Genomic DNA, 14,939 nt, shown 5'->3' on the forward strand with positions numbered 1-14,939 from the left:
TAAGCAACCCAGGTGACATGTAAGATCACTTCAATAAGGGTTTCTAACAAGCACCGTTGCTTAACAATAAGCAACACAGGAAGCACCTCCCGTTAGAGGTGCTCTAACAATTAAATTGGTTTTTAACATTATGAAGAAAAAAAAAAAGTGATCCGTAACTTTAGATCGGTCTTTATGTTATTACATTGTTTAAATGTATTTCTTAATTATTATTTTTTTTAATTTTAATCTATAACAATTACACAAGAGATATCTCGTTTTAGTTTCTACTTTTTGTTAAACATTTATACTTATACGATATATTCTAACCTCGTTTTCACTCATATATCTTTCAAAGATAATATTTAAATAGAATATATATATATATATATATATATATATATATATATATATATATATAATTATCTTCTTTATAAATAATAATTACTCATCTATTTTTATTTTTTGCAGAATCACTTAATATTTTTTTTAATGAAGATACTAATTTTTTTTTTTTACTAGTTTTAAATAACCGCTATACTTTTCATTACGTTTCGCTTTCTATTTGACTTCCCTTTTCTCCTTTAATCCTTATAGAGTAATTTCGCATTTTCAATTTTTATTTATCTCCAAACTTTTTCTCTCCCTGTTTTATTTTAATTTTATTTTTAAAAAATAGAAAAAACATGAATGGCTGTTGTTACTTTAATTTTAATTAATGGAGTAGTGTAAAGTCTAAGAGGATGTTGCACTGCATTTGAAATAACTAATAGAGTTAATGTAAAAATAGAAAAAGTTAAGAGTCGTGTGAAATGTCACAAAATTCCAAGGATATTGGTGTAATTACCAATTTTTATAGATGCATAATTTTAAAAAGAAAATATATGATTATTGTAATTATAAATGTATTAGCATTTGTACATAACTTACAGATATATATCATTTTATAAAAGATAATAATAATAATAATAATTATTATTATTATTATTATTGAAGTATATGTTGCAATCATTAGATTTTATATGTAAAAAATATGTTCCATTGAAAAATAAATAAATGAATTGTTACCAAAAAAAAATGAATAACTTAATTAAAAAAATAGATAAGTCAATTTATATATTACAATAAAGATGATAATGATGAATAAAAAAATAAAATCAATTTTTAATCCCTATAAAATTAGCAAGTTTTGATTTTGATACTGATAAAATATTTTTTTTATTTTCGTCTTTCTAACATTGAAATTATTGTTTTTATTTCCTATTTTTAATGTGATCAACTAATCATTTTTAACTACATTTTATTAATTAAAATGTTAAGTGATCATCATAGGTATTACATACAATTGTTAATGATATTACGGTAGTATTTGAAACCTCTAAAATATTTTATAAACACTTAAAGTACATGTTATTTATCTTAAAATGATCGTTAAAAACTAAAAATAATAGTTTTATAATTAAAAGAGATGAAAAAAAAATATTTTACAAGATCAAAATCAAAATTTATTGATTTCATAAGGAACAAAAATAATGTTTATAAAATTTAGAAGAATGAAAAATAAAGAAAAAATATTATAAGGATTAAAATTAAAATTCACTTATTTTACATGTACTAAAAATATATTTAAGTAAAAAAATTATATTGACATAATAATTCGTTGATCTTATTTTATTTAGACTAATGATACTCAAAAGACCCATAAATATTTCTCTAATGAATTTTATGCTGGTTTATTTAATTTTCAACTCTGCTTTGAAGTGATATTTAATGCGTATAGAAAATAGTTAGATTATTCAAACAAGTTGGATGTGATTTAATTTCTAAGTTTTTGCATGAAAAGTTAATTAAACTTGTATACACATATTCAATTTACATTATTGGATACAACCAATAATAAAACAATACATATTGTATTTTTGAAAAAGAAAATAATTTATCTAATGATAGTGAATGTGGATGGATACTATAGTACTTCGAGGATAACGTGTATAAATAAAAATTACTTAATCACAAATTTGAAAATACTATTTTTCTATGGTTACGGTCTATTTTACTTTTAATTGTTGATTAATTCTTTGATATTATTTATATAAGATTTTAAAAAAATTAAGGAGAAATCATAAAAATGTCTTTTAAGGACAAAGAAAGTTTGGAAAATTAGAGGAAATTTTCTTCTTCTTTAATCAATACCTTAAAAATTATTTTATAGTGAAATTGTGACCAAGTTTTATTATGGTTCTAAAAGTCAGTCTAACATAAATGCAACTTACTCATACTGTGTTACACTTGGTCTAGGTCTATCCATAATAAACCCTAAATAAAACCATACTAATGATTTATATTTAAGAGCAAGACACTTACCACATTTTTCACACCTACCAACACTATTTATGTAGCATAACAAATGTAATTAACTTTATCACTAAAGTTCTCCGTATAAAAGAAGACTTTTTCACCAAGGTACTCATTCATTCCTTATTCTTAAAAATAGTTAAGAAAAATATTGGTAAGTGTCATTACTATGATATCATTATTGAACTTCAAAATCTTTGTCACAAAAATCACCAAAGGAGTTGTTGAATACTTAATGCCTCGTTCAACATCACAACAATCGGTATCAAGCATAGTTCAATTTTGACTTTTTAAATGATGGTGATCACGCGATATTTAACGTTCAACAATTAGACATGCATCGGACAAATATTAAATAAATATACAATTTTTTTATAATATTATATTTTTAATTTTACAAAAACATATGTAACCCATTTAATTAGTACAAATCTTTTTATTAAATATGTATATATTAATTTTATTAAATATGTAAAAGTTTAATTTTAAGTCATGTGAAATGGAAATGACACCTTTGAAAAAAAAAACATATTAAACCCATTTAATTAGTACAAATCTTTTAAGTCCAATAAATTGGACTTCATAGCCCAACATAGCAAAAGCTACAAAAAAACAAAAAGGCCGAATAAACAGCGGAGGCTATATTATTTGAGCACACGGAGGCTTACCCAAAGGCTAAAGGCGCGAAGAAGTCTCTGCGTTTCTCTCAGAGGTGTCTTCAACGGCTTTAATGACGCCACCCAAAAGCCGCTTCCGATTCTGAGCGTACACGTGTCCCTCCCATTTCCTCTTCCCCAACTCAGCGGCTAGGTCAACCGCACCCTCAACGGTCTCCGCGGCGGAGGCGTACGCCGAGTCCACCACGCCCAGCCGCAGCGCCTCCTCGGCGGTCAGCTTCGCCGCGTTCAAGACGATGCGGCGCCGAGCCGCCGGCGAGCCGACCTTGGCGGCGAGCAAGGCGACGAACCACGCCGGAATGACGCGATCGATGTCGAGCTCGCTCATGTAGAGGAATCCCCTGTCGCGGCGCATGAGGACGTAGTCGTGCGCGAGAGCGAGGGCGTAGCCGGCGGCGGAGGCGTGGCCGGTGACGGCGGCGATGGTCGGCATGGGGAGGGATAGGAGATCGGAGGCGACGGAGCGGAGGAGGTCGTCCATGTGTGTCATGCGCTCCAGCGGGGAGGATTGGGCCCAGGCGAGGTCGTAGCCATTGGAGAAGAATTTGCCTTGGGCGGTGGTGATGAGGACGGAGGAGGCGGTGGCTTCGTGGCGGACGCGGCGGAGGGAGGATTGGATGGAATTGAGGAGATTAGGGTTTAGGCGGTGCTCGCCGTCGCCGGAGAGTGTTAGGATGAAGATGCTGCCTCTCTTCTCCAACGTGCACATGTTTCCGATGGCGTTTCTTTCGATTCAACTACCTTCCTCGGGAGTAACACTCTCTATGAAGCATAAAAAATGGTAATATCAGTTTTATAAATAAAAAAAATTAAGAATGAATCAAAATATGTAATAGGAGTATATATTAAAATTTAAAAGTGAGGGAGAAAACTTATCCAAATGTTAGGTTTGGCAAACATTATTAAATCAGTCATTACAAAGTCAACATTTCATATTAATAATATGATCATTTATTAAAAGACTTAATCACTTATATATTGTCAGTGTAAAGTTCTTTTACACTGGTAACTAATTATATTTTTTAATTGTATCATGTCACTATAAAAACATTTACTTTTAACAGTGACATGACATAATTAAAAGATATAATTAATTGTTAGTGTAAATTTTTTTTACACTAACAGTATATAAATAATTAACTCTTATTAAAATTGGTGGGATTTGAGATAATATAAATAAAACCTTGAGTTGAAACTTTGTCCGCTTTATTATAATTCTTTATAGATAAAGAAAAATAAGTATAAGACTTGCATACACAATTATAAATATCATAGGTATTTTATTTTTATAGTTTAATATCATGATATATTTTTAAGGTTTAATATAACTTATTTATAACAAATTTTGTAATAAGATCATTAAATATTACATCAATTTATCATTAAATAAATTTATAAGTTTTTTTTTCATATAAGTCAACATGTTTAATATTTATATAAGTAAATAAATGTGTGATTTTAATACTTCATAACAAGATTGTTTTGATATGAAGAACATCTAAGATTAGTTTATATGCTCAATTAAAGTCAAAATATTTAAAAGTATAATATGTTTATTTTTATTTTAGAGTTAAGACTTCATTATTATAAGTTTACGAGTTCATTTCAGGAATTAATAATGTAATTACTTGTCATTGTGTGATTTTGACTAATAAGGGTAAAATTATATGTCAAATACAAGTTTCAAGTCGGATTTGTGTCGACATCCCTTTGAGATCAAGTTACTTGTCTATAAAAGATATGATTGGTGGGTTACTTGACCAAAATCTTTTTGGGATATTTAACCAAAATCCTCTTGGCCTAAATCTCTCGATCAAAACCTTTCGACAAATATTTAGAGTACTTAATCAAAATCTTTAGACAAAAAGTTGGAAGGGTATTATACAATCCTTGAATATGATAGATGTATAGATTAAATTGAAGTATACTCTCAATGAATGTTTAGGATGATTGACTAAAAATTTTCTATCAAATCTTCTTGGAAAAAGTTAGAAATGTACAATAATAATAAATATTTATTTATTTTATTTAAATAAATCGTTTATTATAGTTTTAATAAACTTTTTAAAAGACAATAAAGTCTATTCTATTTTTAACTAAATAGAATTTAATAAAAGTTTTAGTCTAACATATCATGTAAATTAGATCACAAGTTTTCTTAAAACAGTGTGACCTATTTTCATGATTAGTACTTTGAAGAATTTAATTTTAATTTATATTCAAAGATGATTTAATTAATCATTAAAATTTTATCTATATAATATATAATAAAAATAAATTAATTTTAATTAAATAATATTATTTACATTTAATCTAAAGTTTTGTCCTATTTTCAAAAGACCAAGTATATTTTTTGGACAAGATAATCCTATTAAGTACATGAATCACTGCTGATGAGGGATTGAAAAGCAAGTGAGGATGGTGGAGTGACAATCTAATGGCTGAGATAATTTTTTTCTTGTATATTTATTTGTTTTAATTGTAAATCATAATATTAAGGGCATAAATTTTGTACAGTTGAATGGACGGCTTCAAGGAACTATTGTCCGCCGGCTACATAATCGTTGTTTCCTTTTTATACCTGCCTTTGATTTTGTCTTCATATGTATAAACAAAAGCTATTCAATGTTGAACGCCGAATAGCTTCGCATTTTGCATATTGTATACGCAAGTAGAATTTTTTTATGTAAATAAAATTTTTTTTATAAAAAATTACAAAAATAACATCTATCAGAATTCCTCAGAATTTTTTTGCATATTGTATAGATGATTTTGCTGTTCATACTCAGAATTCGGTTCCCAGGGAACCAAATTCTGAGCTTCAAAATTTTCTTTTTATTAGAATTCGATTCCCTGAAAACCGAATTTTGAGTTGTTTTAAAAATTTTTTTCGTTTGTGGCCCAATGTTTGCGAATCTTAGAAGTGGAACGGGTCGTTCCGGAAACAGAATGACCCGTTCTGCTTAAACACATAGAGTGTTATTTTTGAAATTGGAACGGGCCAAGAACAGGCCGTTCCAATTTCAAAAATAACACTATATGAGTTTAAGCAGAACGGGCCGTTCTGCTTCTGGAACGGCCCGTTCCACTTTCAAGATTCTCTTAAATTGTGCCACAAACGTAAAAAAAAAAAAAAAAAAAAAAACTCAGAATTCGGTTCCCCGGGAACCGAATGATCACAAAAAAAAAATAATTTAAGCTCAGAATTCGGTTCCCGGGAACCGAATTCTGAGTGTGCACAGTAATTAGTTCTAGTTATGTAAATAAAGTGTAACAGATGTTATTTTTGTAATTTTTTTAAAAAAAATTCTATTTACATTAAAAATTCTACGCAAGTACGCTTGAAATAAAAGCACAAAGATTAATATATTATACCCGAATTATATATATAATAAATAGTTTCATTAAATACCTTTACATATTATCCAAGTCAAATTTCAATTTTAATTAAATAACATTAATAACACCCGAATACATACATAAGTATGATATTCTAAAAATATATAAAACTTTGATTTTAGTCTAAATATTTTAAAAAATAATTTTAGATTTTTTAAATAAGTTTAAGTTTAGTTTTAATATCTAAAAGATTATGATGCGTGATACCGTTAAGTTATGTGAAATGAAAATAACATTTGATACCAAAAAGTTATATTTAAACTTGAGAAATAAAAATAAAGAGTTAATCACTTATATACTGTTAGTGTAAAAAAATTTTACATTGACAATCATTCATATTTTTTAATAGTGTCATGTCAGTTACTTATTTAATAAAATAAAAATAAAATAAAATAATTTAAAAGATATGATTGATTATTATTTGTTAATATAAAAAACTTTACACTGACAATATATGGATGATTAACTTAAAAATAAATGTTATCTTATATTTAACTCCCTTAATTCATATAAAACATTTTAAACACATATTATAACAAAGAGGCATATTATGATTAAAAATACTGAGTAAAGCATGTGTGTTATTATAAATTTCTTGATACTACATAATTCCAATAAGTAAAAAATAAAAATAAAAAATAACCTTTCGCACTGAACTATGAACTTCCGAGACCAACATATCCAGAATTACAAACAAACCAAGAATTTAAAAAAGATACAATAATATTAAGACTTAATCACCTATGCACTGTCAGTGTAAAAATTTTTTACATTGACAACTAATCATATCTTTTAATAGTACCATGTCATTTGTTTATTTAATGAAATAATAATAAAACAAGTAATTTTAAAAGATATGATTGGTTGTCAGTATAAAAAATTTTACACTAACAATATATGGATGATTAACTCTAATACTAAAACCGGGGAATAGTTTGTGTTCTCTAAGAAGTAACTATATATGTAGAATAAAATTGTACAACCTGTATAATATCATTGTTTTAGACAAATCAAAGTGTTTAGTATTCTAAGTGGGTTGTTGATGTTATTTTTCGATAAATTTGAGATTTATGATAGTTTACCTAAATTTTGTCTTATTATTATTTTTTTATCTATTTTATTCTATCACTTTCTCTATTATAAAAGGAGATATGTTATATAAATTATTATATACTTCCTCTATTTTTTTTTTTATTTTAAACAACAAAAAACACATGATCTTTGTTTTTAGATACAATAAGTAAATTTTAATTACTTTTATTTCATTTAATGGTATTCTTTAAATACTTATATTTTAACGTGCAACCTTCCAATTATACTATTTTTTATTTATAATAAAAATAATTTGAAAAAATATTATAAAATTAATATAATTTAATTCAAATAAGTAATTTTCTTTGATAGTATGAAATGATTATTTTTTTCTTATAGTATATCATTAGTTTACTCTTTCCTAGGAGTTGACTTCAAAGGCTTTAACGATGTCACGTAAAAGCCTCTTGCGAATCTGACCGTACACGTATCAATTCCATTTTTCTCTTCCCTAAATCAGCGGCCAGGGTGAGCGCAACTTGAGCGGTCAAAGCAGCAGATGCGTAAGCCGGATAATAAATATATGACAATACTACTTGTCTAACTTAAGAATGTTATTTTTAAATCATAAAATTTATCGTTAATATAAAATTTTAGTTAATTTAATAATATAAAAACAAGCAATTAAATAAAATTCATTTTTTATCTTATTTTTGAATTCTCTGTTCACCATTTACATAACTGAGAAAATTCACCATTTCACTCCGACTCACCATCTTTTTCATTTAAATACTTTCTTCTATGTGAAGTTGTAAACCTGTAAACCTTATTCTCCTAAAGGACAAATATCTCTTATATTTTACTTATGCCATCTATTATCTAACAGACATGTAATGTCTCTTATATGTTACATGTATTGTTTATTATTTAAATATCCAATAAGAATAACTGAATATCAAAATAAAATATATATTCTTCTTTAAAATACACATATTATTCATCTGAACCATTTTTATATCAAATTTGTTAACTACTGATCTATTTGAATATCATTTTTAACATTTTTAAATTTTTGTCTTTTTTTAAAGATTATTAATAATTAAAAATAAATTTATTTCATAATATAAATTATTTATCATAAATCTAAAAATTTGTATGTTTAAGATTATTTATTAATTATAAATTTTAATTATAATATAATAATAAACTATATATTATAAATTTAGTTATATAAAATAAATAAAAACATGATGAAATATTCGACATCTTGAATCAACAATATTTTAGAATAACGAAAGATATCTACCCTATACTAGAAGGCCAGATTTATTGGAGCCCATGTCATGAGAAGGAAATCCAGATTTGGCATAAAGAATTATGCTGAACATAAAATCAATGTACAGAAAACTTATAAGATGATCTACAATGCTAAAATCATATAAAATTACATGATTGTCGTTGATTAGATACATGCTACCTAAACCATATTTAAAGGGTAAACCAAGTTGAGATTTAAATAACATAAAGGCACACTGAACTTATAGTGCTTTTCATTTGATACTGAAACAGATTACCAGCCCATCAATGTTCTTCTAACTTTGTCCACAATCTGACTTCTTGCTTGGCTTCTGGTCAATGGAAACTCACGGCTTTCTTCCAACAAAAATCTATACACTTCCCATTGCCGTTCTTGTGTTGAATGTCTAACAACTTCAGCCTACAATATGTCAAAAACTCAGAAACAGCTTTTGCTCAGAAACATTTAAATATGGTCAGATAAATTTCTTCAAAAATAAATAAATCAATCAACTTTTTAAACTAAAACTAGTGTATATACAAGTTAAAAATAAGCTTTCGAAATAGTTAATATAAAACTAAAAACTAGCCAGTACATAAACTGATTTTAGTATATCGACAAATTTAGTTTATCTAAACAGAACCAAAGTTTGTTCCAAAATTGTTCCAATAAGCTTTAACAAAAAGACTTACCGAGAAAATGAATACTCCTAGAGCCTTTAAAGCAGATGTAACATCATAGAATACACGGGGTCTTCCCTTTCCAGACAGTTCCACAGGATTAGCAACTAGTAGTTCTGTATCTGGGCCCCGGTTCACTATGATCACCCTCAATGGATGAAGCATCTCTTCTTTCAAGCTTGAACACAAAGTTTTCTGACTCTCAGGATCTATGATCTTTTTCCCATCTTTTTGCTGGACAAATAAGTCTATGTTTCGAAAGCCTTTAACACTTGAAGAGAATCGACCAAAAGCAACCTGGTTGAGAAATATGTAAATACAAAAAGGTTAGAAATTGAATACGAAAAGTGAATCCAAGAATAATTGAGCAGAATAAGATCAATAGATAACGAGTGAAGATTAAAACATGCAGAGAGAATGTCAGGCCAAGCTGAAAAGCAATTAGATTTAGGATCGGTTTGAGTAAACTTTTCCTAAAAGTAAAAAATTATTTTTAGGAGAGAAAAATAGGAAGAAAAATAATGAAATAAACTTTCCTGTATAAACCTTTAATTAATTTCATCAAAATCTTAATTTTAACTTGTGAAAAAGTAACCCGTTGGGTTAGACTTTAACTTCATGTTTCAAATGTTTACTGTATGATCAGGTTGCTTCCTTTGATTCAGTTTGATGTAAACATGGTTCACGAGGGGAGAAGCAGAAGGCCTTGTGTGTGCGTGAATAAATAACAATTCAGGAATACCTTAATATCAGAGTCCTTAGAAATCCTCATAATGTCATAACACAAGCCCTTCTGGTCAACACACTGGATCTGAAGTAGGGTATGAGCCTGGCTCAGTGAGTTATCCACAATAACAGTAGGTGTCTTCAGTGTTCTCATATCTTGGCTGAGAGGATGCAAAGACACCTTGTCTAACAGCTCAGAACTAAATAATTCTTCAGCAAAAGCTGGTGGAAGAGAAGAAAAACCCTGCAAATGTCCATATTCAGGCCCAGCCAACTGAAGTTCACTGGAGATACACCTCTCTCCTAAAGCTTCCTTCAAATATTCACATACATAATCTTGCCTCTTCTTTGTGTGAAGCAATTCCCTGTTTTTATTGTTAAAACAATTACAAAATGTCACATAATTAACACAAGCTACAGGCTACCTACAAAAATACAGGAGCAGACGGATGTTTAACTTGTATATAGTCCATCCAAATCCAGATTTTTATCATTTAGAATGATCTTTACAAGAATTGAGGTGAAAAATGAAAGGGCATAGCTTATGCGGTAATTAAGAGAGAAAAACATTAAGTCGATGAAAATTGACATGACATGCATATATTTTCTGATAATGTAACTGGCCTTTCTGTTTGTGAAAAATCCAACTTCAATCAACGGTTGCTGCTCAAGTGTGTTTTATAAACATGAAGGCATGAAGAGCAGAAGAAATGACAGAAACTACAAAACAAATTTGTCCTTTTCATTTTTTCTTTTCATTTTGTGTGAGCAAAGTTTTCCCATATGCCTAAAGTTACATCTTGGCTCCTCTATAAGTTTTGCAGAATTTTCAATGTAGTTCCCCCTAATTCCAAGTTGCAGCTGCAGTAGTGTTCGATTGTCAAAGATTGAACTGGATAATTTGAAACTTTAACTAAATTTCTTGAGCTGAATACATAACATCTGTTCTTAGTGAGCTCCTGGCAAGCTAAGTCCAAACCATATCAACAAAATATATAATTTTTATTGTTAATTTTAAAGTCTAGCTCAGGTCATTTAAATTTAGTGGGTTTCCGAGTCATTCTATCCTAGTAGTCTTTTTACAGATGACAGAACAATCAAGTGCAGCAAATATATTTTGATTTTAATTATTATATTCCACCAGCATCATATTCTTGAATCTAGGTACACAAGATTCAATCCTTGGTTTCAAATAGCAGTCTTTTCTTCAATTCATTCAGTGATCCATTCCATTTATCCCATCCATTGATTATAACATACCCAATAATATTGCAAATAGAGAGATAAAATAAGAATAAATTTGGCTAATTTGTCGTTCAAACAAGCAAAAAAAGATTGGTCTTTAAAAGCCACACGTACTTTTGCATATTAAAAAGATAAAGAGAACCAGTGAGCAATAGAAATATCATCACAAATTCTGATACCAATTTTGATTAATCTCCCAGATAAATACTTTCAATCGAGTTCCCACTTTCAGAGACATATGTTACAGAAAATTCTAAATAGATTGAATGGAGTAAAGAAGAGCATCAAGCAGATGCAGAATACAAACAAGAATCTCATACTTACATCCCATCGGTGATAAAGAACATGTCTAACACCCTGCCATCTGGGGTTGGCATCGCTTTGACTCTCTGAATGATAAGTTGAAGGTTGCACAGGATTTCATTAATATCTACAAGGGAAGGAAAAAAAACAGTGTCAAACACTCAAACAAAAACTGTACCTCAATTGTGGTAACCAACCAAAAGAGAAAACATGACAACAACTAGTTACCATGAAGCAATCCTTTTTGATCAACACACCAAACCTTCAACAGGTAAACTGGAGGCGGTGAGGGACACGTGGAGTTTTTGAAGTAATAGGAAAACAAACATGAAGGGCAAGCTGAAAGAAGGCGAATCTTCAAACTCTCCCAATCAACTTTGAGCGATGCAGGATGTGGAACAACCCAATACACGATGTAGCACCATCTTCCATCCGTGGAAATATCTGCACAACCATCAAAATCACACTTTAATGAAAACAGCCACAACAAAACAAAGTAGCCCCAAACAATGAATAAACAGTACATCAAAAAAAGCAAATGGTTGTCATTTTTTTTTTTTTAAGTAAGAGACTGCAAGAATAATGGAAGATGAAACTTAGTATACACGACAAAACTCTAACTCCAAGTAATTCACACAGGACTCAGAATTGACAACCTCCTGTCATGAACGACAAAACTCTCACTTCTAGTAGTTAAAACAAGACTCAAAATAGAGACTACTTGTTGAACTGAAATAATCTCCATCCAGAGTCCAGTCAGTCGGGACAAAACTCTCACCCCAGAACTTAACACGAGAGTGAGACTTAAAATTACAGATTAACCTGAAACTATCTGGTACTAGTTAATATAGAATTCAATAGTTTAACTCAGGATCCAGAGATTCAGAATTGAGATCACTGATTTGACTTAAACAATATTGTACTAAATAATATAGACTCATAATAGTTAACATAGGATTCAGACTTGAAATTACTTGTTAAACCAAAATAATCTCCTACCAGTTGATCTATAGACTCGTAGTAGTAGTAAACACAGAATTGAGACCTGAGAGTTGAGATCACTGACTATACTTAAACAATCTCGTACTACTTGATATAGGCTTTTGTTGTTAAGTAGTTGCTATGTGCCAAAAAGGGTCATTAAAAAACAGAATTTTGAATAGAGAGAAGACGTGTGAGATTGAAATGGATAAAGATTTGACATTTGTTGGAGCAAGAAGAAACCCAGATGGGAAAAGAGAGATACCGGCGCGTGTAATGCGGAGACCGAACTCGAGGATGATTTGGCAGAGATCACAGCCGAGACCGGCCTTGTCGGGGCAATTGACGGTGACGATGCAGGGGTCGCCGGGGTCCTTCCCTTGCTGGATCACAACGACGTCGTCCCACGGTATCCCCATGACTGGGAAGTGGTGAGTTCAGGGGACGACGGCCACCGCGAAGAGCATTGCCGGAGCTAAAAAATGGAGGCTCCGGCGAAGAACGTGGTTGGTGAAGAACAAAAAAACTGAATCATGGAACGAAATCTGTGGAAGGCTGAATTGCATTAAGATAACGTAATATATATATACGTGGGTTTAAGTCTCCCTGTATTTTAAAAAAATAATTGCTTTTTGATGATTATTTCAATCTTTTTATGATATAAAATAGATACAAACATAAACTCAATAAAAATTTCTTCGTAAGAATTATTTTTCAATACTTTTAATTGCTTTTAAAAAACTAAATATGACTTGTATTTGCTTTTTTATAAAATAAATATTTGTTATTTAATGTATTTTTAGGACTTATTTTGTAATTGAAGTATAACAAGATGTGATAAATTATGCCAACAGAATAATAATTAAAAAAAGGATAAAAACGTGATAAGTTTCGATAATATCAAATGTTTAGTGCATAGTAGATGATAAGATGATATAATAAATAAATAAATAAATAGATAACATATTAGGTAATATTATTGTATTTTTGTAGAGACTCTTACTCTTAAGAGTTTTCACGCCTGACGCAACCAAATCACGCCTGGCCCAACATCTGACCTGAGAGTCTCTTCTACGCCTGGGACGCTCAACCTGTACTTAGCCTAATCCCAGTCAGAGAGTTCAAAACTCTCATCCAAACTAACAAATTCAACCATATGCAAACACAATGCATAAGCTCCATACAACACAAAATAAACTCAAAATCAACATGCACTCATCTGATGCATCAAATTCACCAAAAATCCCATTTTTCCAAAAACTCCAAAAAATGAGTGAATTCTCTGATTCAGGCATGAATCTTCAACTTTCATGCATCAATTGAGTTTCTAAACTCACATGCAACTTAAACAACAAACATTCTAGCTTCCCTTACCTGAAGATTGGTTCAAAATAGTCGATAACTGAGAATAAGTAGAATTCCCTTCCGAAGCTCAACCCAAAACCTCAATCCTCCCAAAACAAGCTTCTTAATCTGAATTTCAAGAAAATACAAAAGATATTAGTGATCTAGAGGAGAAAATGAATCATACAGAAAAAATTGGGAGAGAAAGAAGCTCACATACCTAGAGTCCTTCTCTCTAAAGCTTCTCTCTAAAAACTTCACTTTCTCCTCAATCATACAACCCCTATTTATAGAAGTTCAGGAGTGACCAGAACGGTCTATTCCGAATCTAGAACTATTTTGTATTTGATAATAATAAAATATAAATATAAATTATATTTCAAAATAATTTTTTTTTTCATTTTTTTTGGTAATCAATTTTTTTTTTCATTTTATAAATTTATTATATATATATAATTATAAAAAAAATTCAAATCATAACGTTTTTAGGCAATTTTTTTCAATGTGTATAGTTATATCTTTTCTAATGGAAGCCTTTTAGAATTTTCCTTTTTTATCTTTCACAATATATCTTTTTCAGTTACTAAATAAAATAAATATTTTAATCTGTTTTTAAATCAAATTTTTATATTTTGAGATAGTGTAGGTAAAAAGAAAAAAAATGTTAATTTTGTCGCCTAACATTTTTTTTATATATAATACAATAATACATACTCAACATTTTAATTGTGGTAAACTCATAATTGCAGGAATTATTATTTACAATTACCTGAATATTATTAATAAACAAACAAGATGCCTTTATCGAGATTTTGCCGTTTTGCTAAGATTAATAAACAAGCAAGCAATAATGTCTGTAAAATATATTTTATAGACTATTTTTTAATAACAATATTTTTAACTATTTTTTTAAAGAACATT

The 14,939-nt window shown here is 29.3% G+C and overlaps 2 protein-coding genes across 2 annotated transcripts; both read right to left on the bottom strand.

Annotated features, from left to right (window-relative positions):
* Positions 1-2,840: 2,840 nt before the first annotated feature.
* Positions 2,841-3,936, bottom strand: ECI1 (delta(3), delta(2)-enoyl CoA isomerase 1). Its single transcript, XM_020376384.3, has one exon. It carries the CDS (start codon positions 3,718-3,720, stop codon positions 3,010-3,012), a length of 711 nt encoding a protein of 236 aa, XP_020231973.1. The 5' UTR covers positions 3,721-3,936; the 3' UTR covers positions 2,841-3,009.
* Positions 3,937-8,786: 4,850 nt separating this feature from the next.
* On the bottom strand, positions 8,787-13,244 carry ACR9 (ACT domain-containing protein). The gene is made up of 6 exons (XM_020376361.3): positions 12,940-13,244; positions 11,922-12,137; positions 11,715-11,820; positions 10,162-10,510; positions 9,432-9,716; positions 8,787-9,159 (listed from the first exon to the last, which is right to left on the bottom strand). The coding sequence occupies exons 1-6, from the start codon at positions 13,091-13,093 to the stop codon at positions 9,013-9,015; spliced, it is 1,257 nt and encodes a 418-aa protein (XP_020231950.1). The 5' UTR covers positions 13,094-13,244; the 3' UTR covers positions 8,787-9,012.
* Positions 13,245-14,939: the final 1,695 nt, after the last annotated feature.

The sequence above is a fragment of the Cajanus cajan genome, chromosome 4 (genome assembly GCF_000230855.2).
Source record: "Cajanus cajan strain Asha chromosome 4, NIPB_CcT2T_4, whole genome shotgun sequence".
In the NCBI taxonomy this organism is placed as follows: domain Eukaryota; kingdom Viridiplantae; phylum Streptophyta; class Magnoliopsida; order Fabales; family Fabaceae; genus Cajanus; species Cajanus cajan.